The sequence below is a fragment of the Alligator mississippiensis genome, chromosome 4 (assembly GCF_030867095.1).
Source record: "Alligator mississippiensis isolate rAllMis1 chromosome 4, rAllMis1, whole genome shotgun sequence".
In the NCBI taxonomy this organism is placed as follows: Eukaryota; Metazoa; Chordata; order Crocodylia; family Alligatoridae; genus Alligator; species Alligator mississippiensis.
Window position 1 is genome coordinate 77,956,421 of NC_081827.1, and position 20,574 is coordinate 77,976,994.

The following is a 20,574-nucleotide window of genomic DNA, read 5'->3' on the forward strand; positions in this document are numbered from 1 at the left end:
ACCCGAATTGCAGTCCTCCAGCATCCCAGGATGCAGTGTACCACCTTCCTCTTCTGTGTGGACAAACTTTTGACTCCCTGAACTCTACTGCCCCGGTGGCAGTCCTGGCAGCAAGACAACTCCATCTCCTGCCCCCAGGGGTGTGGCTTTCCCACTCCCAGTGGTGCCACCCTGTGTAAACCTCTCAGTGGCTGCCTGACTTCAATTCACCACCCTCTTCCCTCCCGCATTATCTTTCCACCTCCCATTTCATTACTCACTCCCATCCCATTAAGTCTTGGACTACCAGTTTCATGTTCTCACTCCCTCTCAACCCATTTATCACACATCCCCAACTAGAGCAGGGATAGAAGCCTTTGCTGGCTCTCCATCCCTGTAGGTGGAAGTCACAGCTGTAGCTCCTTATCAGGCTCCTGCTTGCCAAGTCGCAGCTGGGTGGGTAGGGGACAGTCAAAGAAGGTTTTTACCCTCAAGTCAGGGTGGGCAAAATATGGCATGTGGACTGGATCTGGCCTGCCAGGGGATTCTATCCAGATGACAGCAGGTCCCTTAGCCCTGCCCAGCCCAAGTGAGGGGGGAAACCTGGGCCATGATACGTGTGTCTGGTCCTGCTGCCCCCACGTGCGCAGTGGGGTAGGGACCTCATGATGGTCAGACTCAACTTCCCAGCAGCCCCTGTGGTGGTGACTCACTCTGTCCAGCTACCACTGCCAGTGTCTCTGCCACTGCTAGCCCAGTCCCGCTGCCTGGATACTCAAGCCTATCTGCCCCACACCCACCTAGGAGCAGTACGTCATACATCTATGGGGAGGGGTGTTCTGGCTTTGTGTCCTCCACCTTTCTTCCATGTCTGTGAAAGGAAACTTTCCATTAGATGCTACATGGGGAATTAGATCCACAAGTTGAGCAAGAAAGGGCCAGAGGACTAGCTATACCACATACTACAATCCCTCTACTTCTCCAGTGTGAATTCCAAGTATTGATTAATTTCAGCATTGAATATAGGTGGTTTCCCCTCCATGATGAGACTCTTATCCTTATAGATGGGCAGTAGCAGTGGGGACAGCCATACCGCTATTTGTTTTAGGGAAGTGTTGAAGGATCAGAGCTAGAAAAAGAGGTTAGGAAACTCTCACCATGAAGTATGTGGAAACTACTAGTGAAATCCTGGGAACAATGCAATTCCTTCCTTTTTCATGTCATTATGACAAGGTGTTTAGTAGAATTTGCAGATTCTCTGGAATCTGACAGGCAATACCATGAGCACTTCTGTTATGGCCTCACATTTACAACCTTTGGGTTTTCAACCATGTGCCTTAGCACCCAGCCACACCAGCTCCCAAGAATGCAATTAATGGTAAAATTTCCATTGGTTTAGTAGGGCAAAGATATCACCCTGATTCTTAACCTGAGGAATTTGTGGTTTGTGGGACTAATCTGTGTAAAAGAATACTTGGACTTTGCCTAAAATTAAAATCTGTACATATTATTTCACATTTAAATTAGATTTTGGTATTTGTTTAAACTTTTTGAAGCAAGGTTTGTAAAATCTGACAATGAAAAATAATCCAGGTATGATGATTATACTATAATTACATATTTGGTCCACATCCAAGCATATAAAAATATTTCAAAACAAAACCAGATATACCTAGACTTTGAGTAGTGGATAAACACCAATTCAAAAATCACTTGGGAAAAATATTGACAAGGAGGAAATTAGAAGCCAAAAGTACAAAAGGATACAAAAATAGATATACAGAAAAAAATGTAATAAATCAGGCTGCCCATTTCTGTATAAAGCACTGCTCTTTTGATCACTCAAACCCTCTCCCTAAATATTCCAATTCTAACTTCTTATTATTGACATGGTACAATGTAAAATTATGTGAGTATTCATCCTCAGTTACAAAAACTGCATGACTTGTGTACTCACACAGTAGCAAATTCATGAGAGGGCAGCAGATGTCAGCTTTTGAAAAAACGTTAGATTCATATAGCTGCACTAAGAAATTAAATAAGAAAAACATTTTTGGAAAGAGGGTGTCTTACTGTTTTTTAACTTTAAGTATTTAGAAGTGTTAGTATAAATCCAAATGATGTGTCAGATTTGTGAACCACTCCTACCCATGGTTTGCAGTTACTTGTATAAGGACTTCCATTTAAAATAATAATAGAATACCTTTTAGAACTTATTACTGCTCTGTGCAAGGGTATCAAATCTGGTGCCACATGAATGAATTTGCTGTCCTGCCTGTGGTTTATCCTGGGAATAGGTATTGTCGATTATCTCTGTCTAGGAAAGGTTTTATTACTTTAACTTTGTGATCTGCTTGTCTAGCTGACTTACTGAGCTGATAGTGTACACAATTAAACTATATATAGGAAGTTGGAACTGCACTGCATATAACTGCATGCAGCTGTACAAAATCAGTTGACTAATTTTTAAAAATATTACGATTTCTTGAAATTAAATCAAGATGAATAAATCAAAAATTGTTTAAAACTCAGTTGGTGCAATGTTAACCTTACCTAACAATTGCACTTCTTTTCATTTGAAGAACAAATGTGCTATATTTTTCACTAAATGTGATGTTCTCTCTCAAGGCATGTGCAATGGAGATCCTTTTGATGACCTCAAGATGCAAAATAGAACTATAATTACACACATTGAGGAAATTGAAGCATTTATTAGGAGCTGGGAAATTGAGAAATCAGTTGATGTAATGATCAGGAGGCCAGTAAGAAACTGTACTGAAGATAACTGCACTTACTGTATGGAACTGCTTAACAGAAAGGTTTTTATTCCATGTCACAAAAAAGTAAGTACAAAGAAAGAAGCACTTTCAAGTCTGAATTAATTAAATGATTTATAAAGAAAATTATAATTTATAGTTTCATTTTCTTTTACTTCCTCTGTCATATTACTTGCCAAAATAACTCTTCAGATGGTCTCCATCTATGGCTAGCTACAGACAGTCAAAAAGCCCAAGGCAGAATCAGTCTGTTATATGGATTTCTTTAAGCAGTATAGTTTACACCAGTAGTGAAAAGAACACAAATACACCCTGGGAGGGGGGGAGTGTCAAATTTGCCATTTTTAAAACCAGTTTATGTATTTAACTTCTGTTCTGTTATGGGTATAGACCAATTTACGATCTCTTATAGGTTAAGTACAGAGTCAAAAAGCCTGAGGCTGAATTGATTCAATCTTTGCAGGTTAATCTAATCCGCATAGATTGAACTGATAAGAAAGTGAACAGACATTTACTTTTGATTTCAGAAATGCAGCCATGTGCCTGCAGTGACCCAGGCCAGAAGCCAGGGGGTGCTAGAGCACACCTCCATGCTCATCAGGAGCAGACAGATTGGGCCAAGGCTAGCCTGCCCACCCTGTGAGGGTGGGTTTCCAGGGGCGGTGCAAAGCATCATGCGATGCTGGGGGCTGTGAGTTAACTTGAATCTGGAGGGGATCTGGGACAGAAATTCAATAAATGGATTTAACCTAAATCAGTTAAGTCTGATACTACATCCATCCAGGTTTATCTTCCAGTGGTTTCAGCCATTTTGAAAGCAGTTTATGTGCACTGAAGTTCTGTTCTGTTACAGATTTGAGCCACTTTCCGATCACTTACACCAGTTTATGTGTAATTTATATTTCTAGAAATACTGGTAAAAGTGTAATAACTGTACCTGGCCTACAGGAATACCTTGAGTGCAGATCATCATGTTACTTTTTGGCTTCTGAAAATACTGTGCCATCTTGTAAACGAAACCCTCATTAGAGTGACATAACAAAGCATTAGCCTAATGGTGAAATATAAACCAAATCTTTATTGAATGTTTATGAGGTAGCTGGTTAGGAGTGAAGGCCTAGACCTTCTGTTTGTACGCTGTTGGATTCTGGTTGGTCAGAGATCTCTGTAGCTTAGGGAAACATCACAGAAGTTAGCTTGGTCACTTCTGTATTTGTGGCATGATAGCTTACTGTCAGAAAGGTTATTTTCAGGAACAGAACTGTAAGGATTTGTGTCATTTAACACATCAGCTGCCACTAGAGGTAGCTGATGTAGCGCAGGAAGAGTAGGAATGACTAGAGAGGCAGAGAGATGAGAAAATTAATTTCAAAGAAATTATGGATGTACAATTCTTTCTATTTCAAACCAGGATTAAGAAGGATTGGTACTTTCTCCATTGTCCATTGTCCATTCCTGATTTTATTATTATTTGCTTAATTTTCCTTTTCTATGGTTTTACTCTGTTTTCTTCCTTTCTGTTAAACTACTTTGCAGTAGACTGACCCCCTTTAAGCAGACTCTCAGATATCTTTCTTTTAAGCTTAAGACTTATCAAAAGAATAGGTGGGGTTATGAAAAAAAACCAGAAGAGAAACTTTTTGAAGTATCAGCTGAAGAAAGCTGGTGGGAGAGTTATGGAAGGCATTTTGTCACTAAAAAGAAGGAAGTTGGACATTAGTCTTTGCTTATCCACTTTAATGTCTTCGGCTTCTAGTAACTCAGAGATTATTCAAAAGTAGTCAAAAAATACATCACGGTTGTTGGTTTCTGAACCCTACTTACTTACGCATCTGGCAAGTTCACTGATACTGCTTCAGGGGAAGTGCTGTGTGCCCTGTTTTGGGGCTACCTTAACGTATGACATGCCAAAAACACTTGGTTGAGCCAAAATGTTTATTCTTGTTTTGTGTACATGAAGCTGACATCTGGAGAGGATGAAAAATGGTGCATGTGTGCTTTACACAAAAATGAAGTGGAAAAAAATTCAAAAGGTGAACAAGAGTGGGAAATGAAAACCGCTGATGTAAAGAGCAATATGACAAAAGAGAGTACATCCAGATTTGCAGAAGTCACAATAAGAGAGGGGGAATTGAATAAAAATGGCTGATAGAACACTACTGAATTCTTCATTCTTCCTGGTTGTAGAAGCTTAATAAATCATACTGGTTAGAAAACATTTGAATTTTGATGTAATACATTTGGAGTCAAGAAAAAAAATCCCATTTAAACATGAGTCTAGCACTACATAATCTATTCATAGTAGAGTAATTTATAGAGGGAATGGAAGCAGAGTTTAACTGCAATCGGAGATTTAAACTGGAAGCATCATATTGCAAAGAACCTTGTCGATAGTATTGCAGTGTCATCAGGGCTGTTTCTATGCCTACTAACGAGCATGTAAAATTGTGGTAGGTGTAATATCATGCAACTAATAATCATAAGCAGAAAAAAGATATCACTACCTGTCAGTCAGAAATCACAGATTTTTTTCCCTCTTGCACTAGTAATATATCTTGGAATTTATTGTCAACTTCTAATAGAAAAAAGTTGTTCTGCTAGTGAAATATCAATTAAAATGTATTTCTAGGTTTCACCACAGGACTTCTGTGGAAAGATGTGGATTAACAATACTTACTTTTGGAACTATGAATGTGATGCACTTTCTGCTTATGTGGCTTTGTGCAACAAACATAATATCTGTATTAAGTGGAGGACACCAGATTACTGTTGTGAGTTAAAATATTTTACCTTCAAAAGATATTTTATACCATTACAGTATTTCTACATATTATTGTTGTGTATTGTGCTCTTTCAATCACAGCCAGTTTATGTGCAAGTCAAAGTAAGTCAAAGTAGATGGGCTAAAATCATGGCAGCTATGGCTTCACTTAAGGATTTTGTCCCACAAATTTTTCAAATGTATAATTTTGTAGTTTATTTCTAAATGCAAATAGTTGTTCTTACTAAAATTTACACCTTTAAAAAAAGAGAATTATTTGTTATATTCTTTTTTCTGTGTTTGTGGGTGGTAGCCTTGAATTGTCCCGATGGCAAGGAATACCAGCCTTGTGTGCAACCCTGTGAAGCCAAAACATGCTTGAATAAATGGTTCCATGAAGAATCTCCTTGCTCCTATTTAAGAGAAGATTGTGTCTGTAAAAATGGGACCATTCTTCATAGAACAGACTCGGATCTCTGTATACCAGAAGAAAAATGTAGTAAGTAAGAAGGAGCAGAGGGATCTGCTCTGTGGATTAATAGCCCCCAGGTATAAACCTTGTCTTAGTGCAGACTTTGGAATTCATGCTTTCAGCTCTGGTAGGTTCTGGCTTATGAAAGCAGTGATTTATTGGTAAGTGATTTTTTTTTTTAATCCTAAAACTTCTCTTGTCCATGAGTAAATTTGAATGAATAGAACCAATGGTTTCTCTCCTCTCTTTTTTTCCCCCTCTTCTATTTGATCCTTTGTCCAAAAAAGCTATAATTTAGGAATGTTTTTGGGCAATCAACTGATCCTAGATTTTGTGATGATGGCCTGAATTGCCTTTTTTTTTAATTTGATAAGGTGATTATAAAGATTTCTCACATACCTAGACATTCCCACAGGAAATCCATAACTTTAGAATTTCTTGACTAAAATGTCTATATCAAGCCACCATTCTTTATTATTTGCTCAAAGCTTTAAATCGGTGCAGAAAATGAATGTCTTCTTGCTTAGTGGTGTTACCTATCAGTAGGTATGATACATTGGTTCTGGCAAAGGTATATAGGTATGGAGAGTTAAGTCCATAGGATCCCTCATTGTTTGGGTCCTGGCTATTTGAGTGATTTCTGAGATAGATTCAAAACCCAAGATGGAGGTGATTTTGGACCACTCACTCAGGGGTTTACATGCTGCACAGAAGGATGTGGCAGAGTACTTGGGCAATGAATAACTAGGTATGGCAGAAAATGCTTCCTCATCCTGATACAACAAGCTAGCAGGGTGATTTTTAATGTAACAATGCTGCAAAAGTAGTGACTGAATTTTTTATTTGCATACAGAGACAGAAAGTCTGCGCAGAAACTTTAATTTTGGTGTTAAGTCCAGGAAGTAATAATCATTTGAAGGAGAGCAGCTGCACTTTGCAGGAGTTAGTGGGGTGGGTCTGCTAATACACTAAAAAGGGTATCAGATTCCAATATAGTTTAGAAAACAATAGAGTTTTCTGACAGTTAAATATATAAGCTACATTAGTATACTTTATTGTCCTTTTATGCAGTGAAAGTAGCTAGTTGGCACATTATTCAGGATTCTATTACCTGTTTTTCTTTCTTAGCATGTACAGATAATGAAGGACAGCCCCGTTCTGCTGGAGAGTTTTGGAAGGGATCCATTAAAACATGTTGTATGTACAGCTGCTTGGAGAATGGAAGTGTTATTGCTGTAGAACCTGAATGCAGTGAAGACTCACCACCTATTTGTGAGCGAGAGGGTGAAGTTACCATTAATGTCATTCAAGAGGGGGCTTGCTGTCCAAAGCAAGTTTGTGGTATGTTTACATCTCAACACTTTTGAGAACAGTACGTGGGAGATATTTAAACATTCATTACATGTATTGACATACAGGCAGGATTTAGAGTTAAATTCTTCAAATTGCCTACTAGACTTGAAGCTGCTTGATTGGGAATTTTTTGACAAAATGGTTTTATATTTGAAAATGTTAATTGGTTGACATTTGAAAGTCTTTCAGATTCAGGATGAAATTTTGAGAGGGACAGACTTCTTCTTCATATAGTTTGGTGTATGGTGCACTCATCAAAACTGTTTTGGACCCAGAGTTACTTAGGACACTGAATTGTAGTGATTTTTCATGAAATTAGGATCCTGAGACTTAAAGTACTCTTGAAAGTGTAGATCATTTTTTTCCTAAACCATGTAGGAAATTCTAGGAGGAGAGGTGCTTAAAAATGAAATGTCTTTGTCTAATCCTAATTAATGCCAGATGCTAATATTTTGTCTGGCTGTATCTCTTAACAGAAGAAATTTGGTGTTAGCTCTTGTCATGTTAGTCAGGAGATACTATATCTATCTCTTAATAAAGTGGCTAAGTGAAAATAAAGGGCAAATGGTCTATGCGAAATAGTTGGCTACCTGTAACCACTTGCCAATTGTCACAGAAGGAATGTTTCAGTCAGATTAACCAACATTAAAAATATTGTTGTGTGTCTTTTTGAATGAATGAATGAATGTTGTTATTTTTTTCAGAATGCAACATGACTTTATGTGAGGCTCTTATTCCAATCTGCAAAACTAGTGAAAAATTAGTAATAGGCTATAACCCCCTTTCTTGCTGTCCGCAATACCGATGTGGTAAGTTGCATATGGAAATAAGATTAAAAGGATATTTTCCAATCCTGTATTTACCTGTGCTAGATGTTCTTGACGGATGATTAGAACACTGTCAGTAGCACAAGACTAATATTTCTACCTTGTTCCTCAGGGTTTTTGTTGATATTTGTATTTGAGCTGTGTCTCAGTTTTGATTTATGACATGTTTTGGTGGATTAATAGGAAGTGAAAAAGGGGAAGATAAGCAGAATAGCTTTTTTATTTTAGCATTATATCTATGATTTCTCTTTTATGTAGAATGTGATCCTTCAGCATGTCCTAATGCTTCCCATCCAGACTGCAGAGAAGACCAATTTGTTGTTGAAGCAAAACAGGAAGACCCTTGTTGTTTCCTGTATCTCTGTGGTAAGATGCCCTACTGTGTTATCGTTCTTGTAGGTAGGTGGGATATTATATGGAATTTAGAGGTAAGGGGGTGGTGGTTTCTACTGACATACTTGATAACTTTGGCTGAGAATTGTCACAGGATCTGATGCAACAGAGTCTTATAGGAGGGGCTAAACAGTTTTAATTTACTACCTTCAGGGATTCTTTTGCAGGTTTGAGGCCTTTATTTGTAAGAGATTTTTTTTTACTCATTGCTAAACGGCAAAATGACTGATATAAAAATTCAGGGATTGAGCTCATCTTAAAATATGGATGCATTTTATTAATTGAGTTCCATGAGCTTTGCTTTCAGTCTGCAACTTTCTAGGTAATAATCCACAAGTTTCTTAGTATAAATCTCAACAAGTCAATACAGTTTATGTATATGCTGCATCATTGCATTCATTTACCTATTTTGTTTGAACGTAATAGTAAAAAAAAAAGGCCCTGAAATATTCAACTGACATGCCCAGCATAAGAATGTGAATAGTATGAAACTGGTATGTAGCAACTTTCTGATGATACACCTGAAACCTTATATAAGACTTGTTCTTTTTAATTTTAGTTTGTGAATCTTGTGTTGAGCCAGTTCCATTATGTAATGAGGGAGAAATTCTCACAGTAGATCAAAGCACCACTCATTATTGTTGTCCTCACTATCATTGTGGTAAGTAGGACTGTCTTTAATTGAAAGATTTCTCTTTATATAGTAAACATTATTTGCATGTATTATCTTTTTGAGGCGACTCCAACGCTTGTCACCAAAACTTGAGATTCTCTATACATTAAAAGTAGAGCATGATATCATACACCATTTATACAGTATCTTAAGATACTGCTCTCTTATGGTATCCCATTTGTTTTTGTTTAAACTTTGTTTTCTTTATATTGTTAGCTTCTTGAGGGAGGGACTTAAGCAACAATTTTCAAAAATTACTTGAGTTGATGTGATGAACTACAGGTTTCCCTCACTTTATAGATTCATAGCTGCTAGGTTTGTAAGGGACCTCAAAGGATCATCGAGTGCAACCTCCTGCCAATGGCAGGAAAACGTGCTGGGGTCATGTGACCCCAGCCAGGTGCTTGTCCAATCTCCTCTTGAAGACCCCCAAGGTAGGTGAGAGCAACACCTCCTTTGGAAGTCCGTTTCAGATTCCGGCAACCCTAACCGCGAAGTTCTTTCTGATATCCAACGTAAACCTACTCTCCATCAGCTTGTGGTCATTGCTTCTGGTTATTCCAAGGGGTGCTTTGGTAAACAGAGCATCTCTTATTCTCTGCTGCCCAACCTCCCCCTGGTGAATTTGTATATGGCCACAAAATCTCCTTCCTCGGCCTTCTCTTGCAGAGGCTGAAAAGGTCCGGGTCCCTCAGCCTTTCCTCATAAGCCTTTTCCTGCAGGTTTCTAACCATATGAGTAGCCCTCCTTTGGACCATCTCAAGGTTGTCCACATCCTTCTTGAATTGCAGCACCCAAAATTGGACGCAGTACTCTAGCTGCAGCCTGAGCAGTGTCGCATAGAGGGGGAGCATCACCTCCCTGGACCTGTTCGTGATGCACCTACTAATGCATGACAAAGTATGGTTAGCTCTGCTAATTGCTTCATCACATTGATGACTCGTATTCATCTTGGAGTCAACAACGACTCCAAGATCTCTTTCTGCCCCCATACTGCTGAGAAGGTCATCCCCTAGCCTACAGGTGTGCTGCTGATTTCCTCTCCCTAGGTGCAGCTTGCACTTGTCCTTGTTGAACTGCATCCTATTGTTCTCTGCCTACTTCTCTACCTGTCCAGGTCTGCCTGGATTTGTTTTCTTCCTATCAGTGTGTTTGCTTCGCCCCATAGTTTGGTGTCATCTCCGAACGTGAACAGAGTGCTTTCCACACCCTCATCCAGCTCACTGATGAAGATATTGAACAGCACTGGCCCAAGGACCGAGTTTTGGGGGACCCCATCTTTCAACCGACCCATCCACCACCACCACTCTCTGGGTAGAACCCTTAAGCAAATTTGCCACCCACATGATTGTGTAATCATCTATGGCACAGCCATTCAATTTGCTTATAAGAATAGGATGAGGAAATGTGTCGAAGGCCTTCTTCTTAAAGTCCAAGTAGATGACATCTACCTCGATACCTGCATCTAAGCTTTTAGTGACCTGGTCATAGAAAGAAACAAGGTTAGCCAGGCAGGATCTACCTGCAATGAACCCATGCTGGTTGCTCTTCAGCATTATATTACCTGCTGGACCCCTAAATGTGATCCTTGTTAATTTTTTCAAGGGTTTTCCCAAGATTAGAAGTGTGAGACTAACAGGTCTATCGTTACCTGAATCTTCCTTCCTCTCCTTCCTGAAAATAGGAACCACATTGGCCCTTTTCCAGTCCTCAGGGACCTCACCTGAGCACCACGAGTGCTCAAACAGTTGTGCCAGTGGCTCTGCTATGACATGGGCTAATTCTTTCAGCACCATTGGGTGGAGCTCATCCAGTCCCAATGATTTAAACACTTTATGTGTCTTCTGTATGTGCAAATTCACTCTTATGCAATGACCCTTTTTATACCAAAAAATCATTATAAGCTAGGTAAATTCACTCTTATGTGATCAGTGTGGTGGAAGCCCGCAGTCAGCTGCTTTTTGTGGTGCACCATGGGAGTGATGTGCACCAAAATATAGTCTCCTCTGTGGATCTGTGCTCCTCACTTGTTGTCTGCGACATATGTTTCTGTAGTTGCCATCCCTATTATGACTTCTGAGTGTCCCACTGACTTATCTCCTACCCCTACCCTACCCTGCTTGGACCTCCTACCAGTGATGTGGAGTCTGACACCAAAGACCCTTCACTACCTTCTCTTCACACCAACTAAACATTCACCACCACTCTGTGCTTGTGTGTACTCTCTGCTGTTGGTGAGTACCAAAACTGTTTTGTAAAAGTGGTAGAAATGGGTCTGGCGGTCAGTACAGTCAAGGTTTTGAAACGTATCCCTATTTGTTATGCTATAAAGTGGGTTTCCTTTATGCAAATTTGAGTTATGCGCCATTTTCTAGGAATGCACGTACAGCATAAAGCGAGGGAAATCTGTATAGTATATTTCCTCTTTAATATCTAATTTACTAATATCTAATATTTAATTTACTTCTAATTTACTTGTTATAGGAATACTTCATCATTATATCTCTCTTCCTAAAGTGGACACAATTTTGGTTTTGTTCATCTAAGTAACCATAGCCCACTGTTGTATTCAATGTAGTCAATCTGAGTGCCATATTTTCTTTCTTTAGTGGGACTGGAATGGTGTTATACCCATGATGCTCTAGAAAATTACTGAGGCAAGGGTTTTTGTGGTATCTTTTATTGGACCAACTGTCTATTTGGGAGAGAAGTTGGATCATTTTAATGGTCTTGTTCTTCTATATAATTAGGTTATCCACTCAACTGCATTTCCTTTCTTTTGCAGCTACTTGTGATCACTTCTCTTTGCTGCTGCTCTAGAATCAACTTCCATTCCTTAAGCTACTGCTTTAATTTACATGGAGTTCAATTTCAAGACATTGTTTCTTTTTCACTGTTACTTAGCTTAGCATGTATTTGCTGCTTTTTCATACTTAAGGAAGGGCAGTTTGTATATAAAAACTTCTCCAAAAATCTCACCCAACTATATGGTTGGTCCAGTAAAAGGTATACAAAAACAAACCCCTTGCCTCATGCTTTCTTTTGTCCATTCTTCAGAAATTGTCCAGTACAGGGTTGCTCTTACCCTGCCCTGGCCCCCTGTAGCAGCCAGGGGGAGCTCCAGGGTGCTAGCCTGGGGCTGGTGCCCATGCACATGGGGCCAGAAGAGCTCCTTGCCCTGTGCACACTGCGAAGGGTCCTGATGTGCAGGGAACCAGGAGACAGCTGCCCCTGCAGAGCTTTCCTGGCCCCTGCACATGGGGACAAGCCCTGGGGCCAGCAGCTGGGAACTGTCCCACTTTTGGGGCTGTGCAGGGATTTTCATGAGCAACCTGGGCTGGCCAGGACCTGTCCTGCTTCTGGGGCAGCTCTGGGCTGTGTGGGAAAATTCCAAAGCAGCCTGGGGCTAGTTGGGAACTAACCTGCTTCTGGCACAGCTCCCAGCTATGTTGGGGAAATCCCTGCACAGCCCAGAGGTGGCTGGGAGCTGCCTCAGAAGCGGTACAGTTTCCAGCCAGCCCCAGGCTGCTCAGAGTAATCCCAACACAGCCTGGAGCTGGCTTGGAGCTGCCCCAGAAATGGGATAGCTCCAGGCCAGCTCCTGAATGTGCAGGAAGCAGAGCTCTTGAGTCCTAGCATTGCTTAGCTCCCAGCTTCTGTGGGGAGCCAGCAGCTAAGTAGCTAGGATCGAGGAGGGGGGAAGTGGGGGGGCGCAGAGAGCTACCCCATCTGGTTGCTGCTCAGCTCCCGAAAATTTGCTCTTGGTCAGTCTACACTTGTGCTACTTCATAGTATCTACTGCACAATTAGTTTACTATCTGTATTTACAGGTAGTAGACTAACTTACTGCACACTAAATGGTACACATGTGTAGACAGTGATTCTTTTATTGCACAGTCGATTAGTCTACTGTGCAGTAAAGTATCTCATGTAGATACACCATCTGAATCCTAGACCTACCCTCCAGTATATCTACTACTTCCTGCAGCTTGTTGTCATCTGCAAACTTGCTGAGTGTGCACTTTATCCCATCTTTGGGATCTCACATTGATGAAAGTGAGCTGATGCCTCAAGTGGTAATATCAACATTATGAGAGAAATTCAGCATAGTTAGAAAAACTAAGTTAAGGAAATATGAGCTGGAAAAAAAAAATCTTGATCCATGTCATTTCTCTCTCTAGTTTGTGATGAGAACCTTTGTTCAATGCCTCTTCTGAATTGCACAGATGACATGAAACTTGTGAAAGAAAATATACCTGGGCAGTGTTGTCCTGAGTGGCACTGTGGTAATTAATTTCTGTTCTTCTACTGGTTCATTTTATTATTACAAATTAAGACCTTTTGACTGATAGTTGTTGCTCTCTTCTCAGAATGTAGCTGCGAAAACATTACCAAACCAACTTGTAAATTGGTAAGAGATTTTTCTTTTGATACCATTTAGTAAGAATGTTCAGCATTTTATTCCTTTCTTTCTTTTTATCTACTGTTGTTTTTCCATCTCTTTCTGAGGTTCATTATCATAGGCCATGGGATTGGAGCATTGGTAACCCCAATGTAAATTTGTATAATGTATATTTGGCCAGCAAACAGACTGCAAAATAGGGAAGACTGTTATCTTACTCCAGACAAAAACCATTATCTTCTGGGATTTCTATAGTTTCTCTATACTGCAACCAATAATCCATTGACAGAATTTGGTTTTGTGCTTTTAAGAAGATGAGGAAAGAAAATATATACCATATTTTCTCACATACAACGTATCCTGGAATGAAATATGCATGCATCTTGTTTTTGAAAGGCAAATCTTTCTTTGTAGTACGTAGCTGAGTAGCAGCAGCTAGGAAGCTGAGCCTGCTCATTGTTCTGCTCACTGTAGATCTTGCAAAGACTTTGTGCTCCTTATGCTTCTACCAGGTGAAAGCAAAAGCAAATTGCTCTTATTGTATTTCATCATTTATAATGTGCATTCCAAATTCCAGCAGCTGGTTTTTGGCAAAAAGGTGTATGAAATGCAGCCTTGTATGGAAAGTATGGTATGCATTTTTGTTTAGTATTGTCTAGAAATAATAAGCCTAAAATTTTACCTCTTAAAAGTTCCATTCCAGTAATAGGGGTCAAAATGTATTAATATATTAATGGAATAATATTGACTTGTTTTATAAAAACATCACACACTTCCTATTAGAGATACTTAATATCTTTGACCTTTGTAACTATGAAAATTTACATTTACTGTCCTCTGATCACATTTTCTATCTGTAGAAATTAGTCACATTATGACATGGAATATGACCAATAATAAATGTTTTATCTCCTACTGTCTATTATGAAAGGTGTGTTTTCCTCACCAAATGCTCACCAAATTCTCCCATATGAGGAGTGTTTAATATTGATATAATGCAAGGAATATAGTAAATATAGATCAAATTCTGAATCAACTGCAAGGAGTGTAAGTTAGTACAAGAATTTTGACCAATTTATGGAAGTCATGGAAGAAATTTTAGAGCTGTGAGTGGTATTTTCTAGCTATATTTAAGTGTGACAAGTGGGCATCCCGGAGCCTGTCTGATTGTTGGCCTGCCCACTTGTTTCATGGCAAACTGCCCACCTACCTCGCCTGTCATACCTTGGATGAAACAATTGAAAGTTGATAACAAGGCGGGAGGCTGCCCATGTACTTGCCCTGATACCAAGGGTCTATACATGGCTCTGAACCTTCTCTTATACTGTATCCTGTGCCTCATAGATGGCATTCATAGCCTAACACATGGCCTAAGCTTATCTGGCCTAACACCCAGCCCCACACTGGGACCCATACTCCCATGGCCTCACACTGCGACCCATACTCCAGTGCCTCATATTGGGGCTGTCACTCCTGTGCCCTCACACTGAAGCTCACAATCCCTATGCCCTCACATCAGGAGTCTTAATCCCTGTGCACTCACACTGGGCTCACAATCACACCCACTTGAGGGTCCCAGACCCTCCCTTTTCCTTGGGCTTCCTGCCTGGCTTGGGACCCTCTTGGTCCCCACATGCCCCCACACTAGGGCTTCAATCCCCTTGCCTGACACTGGGCCTCATCCCACCCCCCTGGAGCCTCACACCCAACTCCCTTAGTATGCCTCAGGCCTTACTGTGGACCTGGGCTGTCTCTGGCTCATTCACCTGACCAGGACCCTGCCTCAGGCTCCACACAGTAAACCCGGGCCCTTTGCTTTGTCTTCAGGGTGTGCTCCCCTGGCCTTTCCCCTCCATGGTGTACCCACAAGGCAGCAGGTCTGAGACTTTCTGGGGAGGCACAGGTGTGGCATTTCCTGAAAACTGCTTCTCCACTGGTAGTCCCACCACATGATCCAGCCCCAGCAGGGTATAGTTTTAGGTCATGTCCATAGTTCCTGCCCTGTGCCTCCAAGATGTTCTGAACAGCAGCTCCAGCCAGGTGATGCTTTCTATCCAGCTGCTTGCAGCAAACTGCTGGCTCTACTGCTCAGAGCCCTGTTCCTACACTAAACAGCTGGGTCCTGTTCCCAATCAAGCAATTGTGCCTGATTGGGAGTGCAGCCACCTGCAAGCCCCTTTGAGTAACAGAGCATGAGTTGTGCTTTGGTATAGTAAGTTTATTACTGAAATAACCAGGATTTGTTACTCAAAAATGTATCTAAAACAAAGGAAACCACTTCAAAACACTAGTAAAACTGCTGTTAGGGTACTCTAATGTTATGTTCAGACAAAAAGAAAATGAACTACTTTGCTATTGTAGAGGTACTATGTTCATCTGATATTTTTGTGCCTGCTGTTTGTTGTAGTATATTATGATTTCTTTTTTCCCTCCAACAGCAAAGGATGGGAGTGGTGGGAGTATTGTTTGTTATTTGAAGAGTAGAATGTCTTTTGTTAGTGTTGAAGGTTAGTTTAAGGTAAACTTGTTTGTTCTTTTTTTTCTACACACAGGGAGAACTTCCAAACATAGATAGTAATATTTATACGACTTGTGGATGCATGCACTACACCTGTGGTAAATTTTTCTTATTAATTTTTGTTTGCAAAAATGACCTATGCTGGTCTTCTCAAATGTAAACATTATATTAAAATGACTTGATATCTGTCTGCTTTATAATGGCTCTAAGTAAATACTAATTATAAAAGTTTAATTGGCAAAATGGCTATATTTTATGCTTGAAGACTAAATTTATGTCAAGAAATTTTTATTAGGACAATACTAAAATTAGAGAACAGTAGTGAATATGAAGATTAACTTCATTCCCGTTCTAGGAATCTGATTATGGGCTTATACATTTTATAGTTTCACGTGGTTCTTTTAAGTGGTTTTGCTGGGAATTATCTTTTCCACCAAATAATAGGGAACTCTCCCTTTTCAGTTTGAAAATTTAAATCACAAACCAAAGAGTATAAAAACTAAGTAAACCCCGTATGCACTGATACTGAGATACCAGATTCAAACATGACACTGGTGAGCGGTAAAAATCCCAATTTCCCTGATTGGTTGGGGGCATATTTGGTTTGTATCTCAGGAAGAAACCTTGTACCTGGAGACGGTTCATGGGGATTAATAAAACCCTGCCTATGAAATGTTCCTCCCCCATCTAATTAGGTTAGGAAAATGTTAGCTGGAGCAGAGAAAAAAATACAAGCCCCAAAATACTGAAGCTGAGGCCCTCTATCCTTCTCAAGTTCAGTGCATCCCATTGGTAAATCAGGGGAAAGAGTGCTAGAGAGTTGGCTTCTTTGCTTTTCCAACCTCCTATCTCCTGCTTCAGGAGTTGTCTTCTCTTTTCACCTTGTAGTTATATATTGAATTATAGAAAAGTAGGGCTGTAAGGGACCTCCAGAGCCAGAGGCAGGATCATCCCTATCCAAATCAGTATATACAAATCCATTGTCTAACCTATTACTAAAACTACAGAGTCAACCCTTACACAACCATAAAATGTAATATCCTAATCTGCCACAGGTAAAGCAGGGGGACAAGAGTAGCCAATGTCCTGCAACTACAAAGGTTTTTTAATTATGCTTGAGAGATCCCAGTAAGAAGGATTTGAAGAGCCAGCCCCACTTCCCCCTGCCCTCCCACCCCTTCACTACAGAGGAAGGCAAAACTCCCCACAGTCTGTACCAGTCTCACCATGGGATACAAATTCCTTCTTGATACCAAATATGGTGATCAGTCTGATCCTGAGTCAAAGGGCAAGACCTAGCCTGGAACCTCTGGGTTCTAGTCCTAGCAGGAGGATTGCAACACCCCAGTCAAAATCCCAAGTCTTAGCTGCAAGCAACCCCCAGGGCTTCTGAGGAGGGTAAATCCTGCCGCACTCCCTGATGCATGTAACAGCAGGAGAGGGAAAAGAATCCCTTCAGAGCCCCATGTGGCACCCAGCAAAACCCAGAAACATGGGAAATACCAGTTGTAGAACATAGGCGTAGATACTCCTAGATCATCTCTGACCAGTGCTTGTCCAACCCTTCTTGAACACCTCCAAATTTGGAGATTCCACAGCTTTGCTATGCAGTCTATTCCACTGCCTTGGTATTCTGACAGTGAAGAAGTTTTTCCTGATATCCAATCTAAACATACTTTGCTGTAACCTCACGCTATTGCTCTGCATCTTACTCTCTGCAGCAAGAGAGGAAAGTTGATTTTCCCTCTTTATAGCAGCATTTCAGATATTTGAAGAGTGCTATCATGTCCCCTCTTAATTGCCTTTTCTGCAAGCTGAACATGCCTGTTTCCTTCAACCTCTCCTTGTATGGCTTGCTTTTCAAGCCCTTAATCATTTTGTCACCCATTTCTAGACCCTCTGTAACTTCTCCATTTTTAAAAAATGTGGAGCCAGTACTCTAGATGAGCCTAAGCAGTGTGAGTAAAGAGGTACTATCACCTCCTGTGTTTTACACCTAATGCCTCTATTGATGCATTCCAAAACTGCCTTTGTCTTTAGTGTGATGTAGCTGTACAAGACTCATGCTGAGGTTGTGATCTATGAAGACTCTTAAATCCTTCTCTATAGTGCTGCCATCCAGCCAGGTGTCACCTATTTTATATTTGTGTTTTTTATTATTCTTCCTGAGGTGTAGCACCTTGCATTTGCCAGCATTGAACTTCATCCCTTTGGCCCCAGGCCAGCTTTCCAGTCTGTCCAAATTCTTCCAAATTGCATTTCTGCCCTCCGGGTGTTCACAGTCTTTCCAAGTTTCATGTTGTCTGCAGATTTGCTCAAGAAGCTCTCTATTCCAGCATGTGCATTGATAATAAAAATGTTGAATAGCACTGGGCCCAGACAGACCTCTGTGGAACTCCACTTGAAATCTCCTGCCATTCTGATATATATCCGTTAACAATTAACCTTTGCTTGTAGCTATTGAGCCAGTTGTGTATCTATCTTATGATATCTCTGTGTAGCCCACATTTCTCCAATTTATTTATGAGAAGGTCGTGTGGGACTTTGTCAAAAGTCTTGCTGTGCTGAAGTCCAGATACACTATATCCACTGCATTCTCTTCATCCAGCTAACTAGTCATCTTGCTGAAGAAGGTGATCTAGTTTGTTTGACAGGTTGTACTTTATAAATCCATGCTGGGTGCTTGTAATCAGCACTCCCTCCTCTGGGTGCTTGTAAAATGGCCTTTCTTAGGATATGCTCTAGTAATTTCCTGGATATCAAGATGAGGCTAACCAACCAATAGTTCCTTGGATCTTCCTTTTTCCTGTTTTAAAGAAGGCACTATGTTGACCCCTTTCCAGTCCTCAGCTTGTCCCCTTCTTTATCCAAATGATTTGTATTAGGTATCTAGTTGCAACTTAACATTTTAGTGAAAATTGAGGCAAAGTAGCTGTTGAGTAGCTCTGCCTCTTGCATCTGCTATTAAGAGTTTGCCGTGGCTATTTAACAGTAGGTCTGCTTCTTCCTTAGTCTTTCTTTTCTGGCCTACATACTTATAGAACCTTTTCTCATTGCCATAACCTTTCTCACCAGGTGCATCTCATATTTTACCTTGGCCTTCTTGATTTTGTTCCTCCACGTTCTTGCTATTTCCTGGTGTGCGTCCTTGGTGACCTGCCCATCTTTCCACTGCCTGCATGCTTTCCTTTTGCATTTGAGACATCCTAGAAGGTCCTTGTGCATCCACATAGGCCTTTTGCCATTCTTCTTTTTCTTCCTTTGTGTCTGAGCTGTTTCTTATTGGGCTTCCAATATTGTGCCCTTTAGAAGCTTCCAGCCCTCCTGAGCACCCTCTGTATGTCACCCCATGGCACCATGCCTACTGTCTCCTTAAGCTAGTTAAAATCTGCTTTTTTGAAATCCAGTGTCAAAGTTTTGCTGACTTCGTGCTTTCCCCCTCTCAGTATCATGAATTCTATCGTATCGTGATCACTTCCTCTCAAGTTTCTTATCATCTTCATGTCTTCCATCAATTCTTCCCAATTGGTTAGGACAAGATCCAAGACAGATGATCCCCCATTTGTATCCTCAACCTTTTGGAAACAGAAAGTTGTCCCCCACAAGTTAGGAATTGGCTTGGCATTTTATTTCGCTGTATTATTCTTCCAGCAGATGTCTAGACAATTGAAATCTCCCATCAGTACCATCTCATAACTTTGGGATAATTTGGTCACCTCCTTGAAGAGTGCGACCTAATGATCGAAGGGAAGCTGGCTGACAGTGACCACGAGCTGATCACCTTCATCCACCGTAAAGCTGGCAAGTCAGTCAGCAATACAGAAGTCCTCGACTTCAGGAAAGCTGACTTTGACAAGCTAAGGAGGCTAGTCAGTGAGGCCCAAAGAGGAGGGGAGTTCAGGACGAGTGGTTGCTTCTCAAGGGAGCAATCCTGGGTGCGCAAGCAAAGTCGATCCTGACTCAGAGGAAAGGCAGCAAAAGGGCACAGCAGCTCCCTTGGCTCTCCAAGGAACTGGTGGACCTCCTGCATCTTAAAAGGAAGACCTACAAAGGATGGAGGACTGGAACCATCACCAAGGAGGAATACTCTGCTCTGGTCTGGATCTGCAGAGAGCAAACCAGAAAAGCCAAGGCTTCCTCCTCCTGAACCAGGGAACAGGTTCATGCATGCTTTTTACATACGAGGTGGCATCACCACCTTTTCTCCCAATCCTGTTGTTCTGAAACAAAGTATAGCCTTCAATGTTGACATTCCAGTCATAAGATTTGTCTCACCTGGTCTATGTTATACCAATCAGATCATAGTTTTTTTCACAGGCTGTGACTTCCAATTCACTTTTTTTTCTCCATGCTTCTTACATTTGTATACATACATCAAACCCTTTTGCATTCCAACCTATACGTTTCCCTTTTGCATCA

At 40.7% G+C, this 20,574-nt stretch overlaps 1 protein-coding gene across 1 annotated transcript in view; it reads left to right on the forward strand.

The window, feature by feature from the left end:
- The window catches only part of OTOGL (otogelin like), a 187,301-nt gene that overhangs the window by 150,204 nt on the left and 16,523 nt on the right, over positions 1 to 20,574 (forward strand). The window contains exons 42-51 of the mRNA XM_059726122.1: positions 2,608 to 2,822; positions 5,386 to 5,527; positions 5,831 to 6,016; positions 7,118 to 7,330; positions 8,047 to 8,151; positions 8,428 to 8,535; positions 9,122 to 9,223; positions 13,417 to 13,521; positions 13,606 to 13,646; positions 16,190 to 16,253. Of these exons, the coding sequence (XP_059582105.1) occupies positions 2,608 to 2,822; positions 5,386 to 5,527; positions 5,831 to 6,016; positions 7,118 to 7,330; positions 8,047 to 8,151; positions 8,428 to 8,535; positions 9,122 to 9,223; positions 13,417 to 13,521; positions 13,606 to 13,646; positions 16,190 to 16,253 (1,281 nt within the window). The remainder of the gene's footprint in view (positions 1 to 2,607; positions 2,823 to 5,385; positions 5,528 to 5,830; positions 6,017 to 7,117; positions 7,331 to 8,046; positions 8,152 to 8,427; positions 8,536 to 9,121; positions 9,224 to 13,416; positions 13,522 to 13,605; positions 13,647 to 16,189; positions 16,254 to 20,574) is intronic.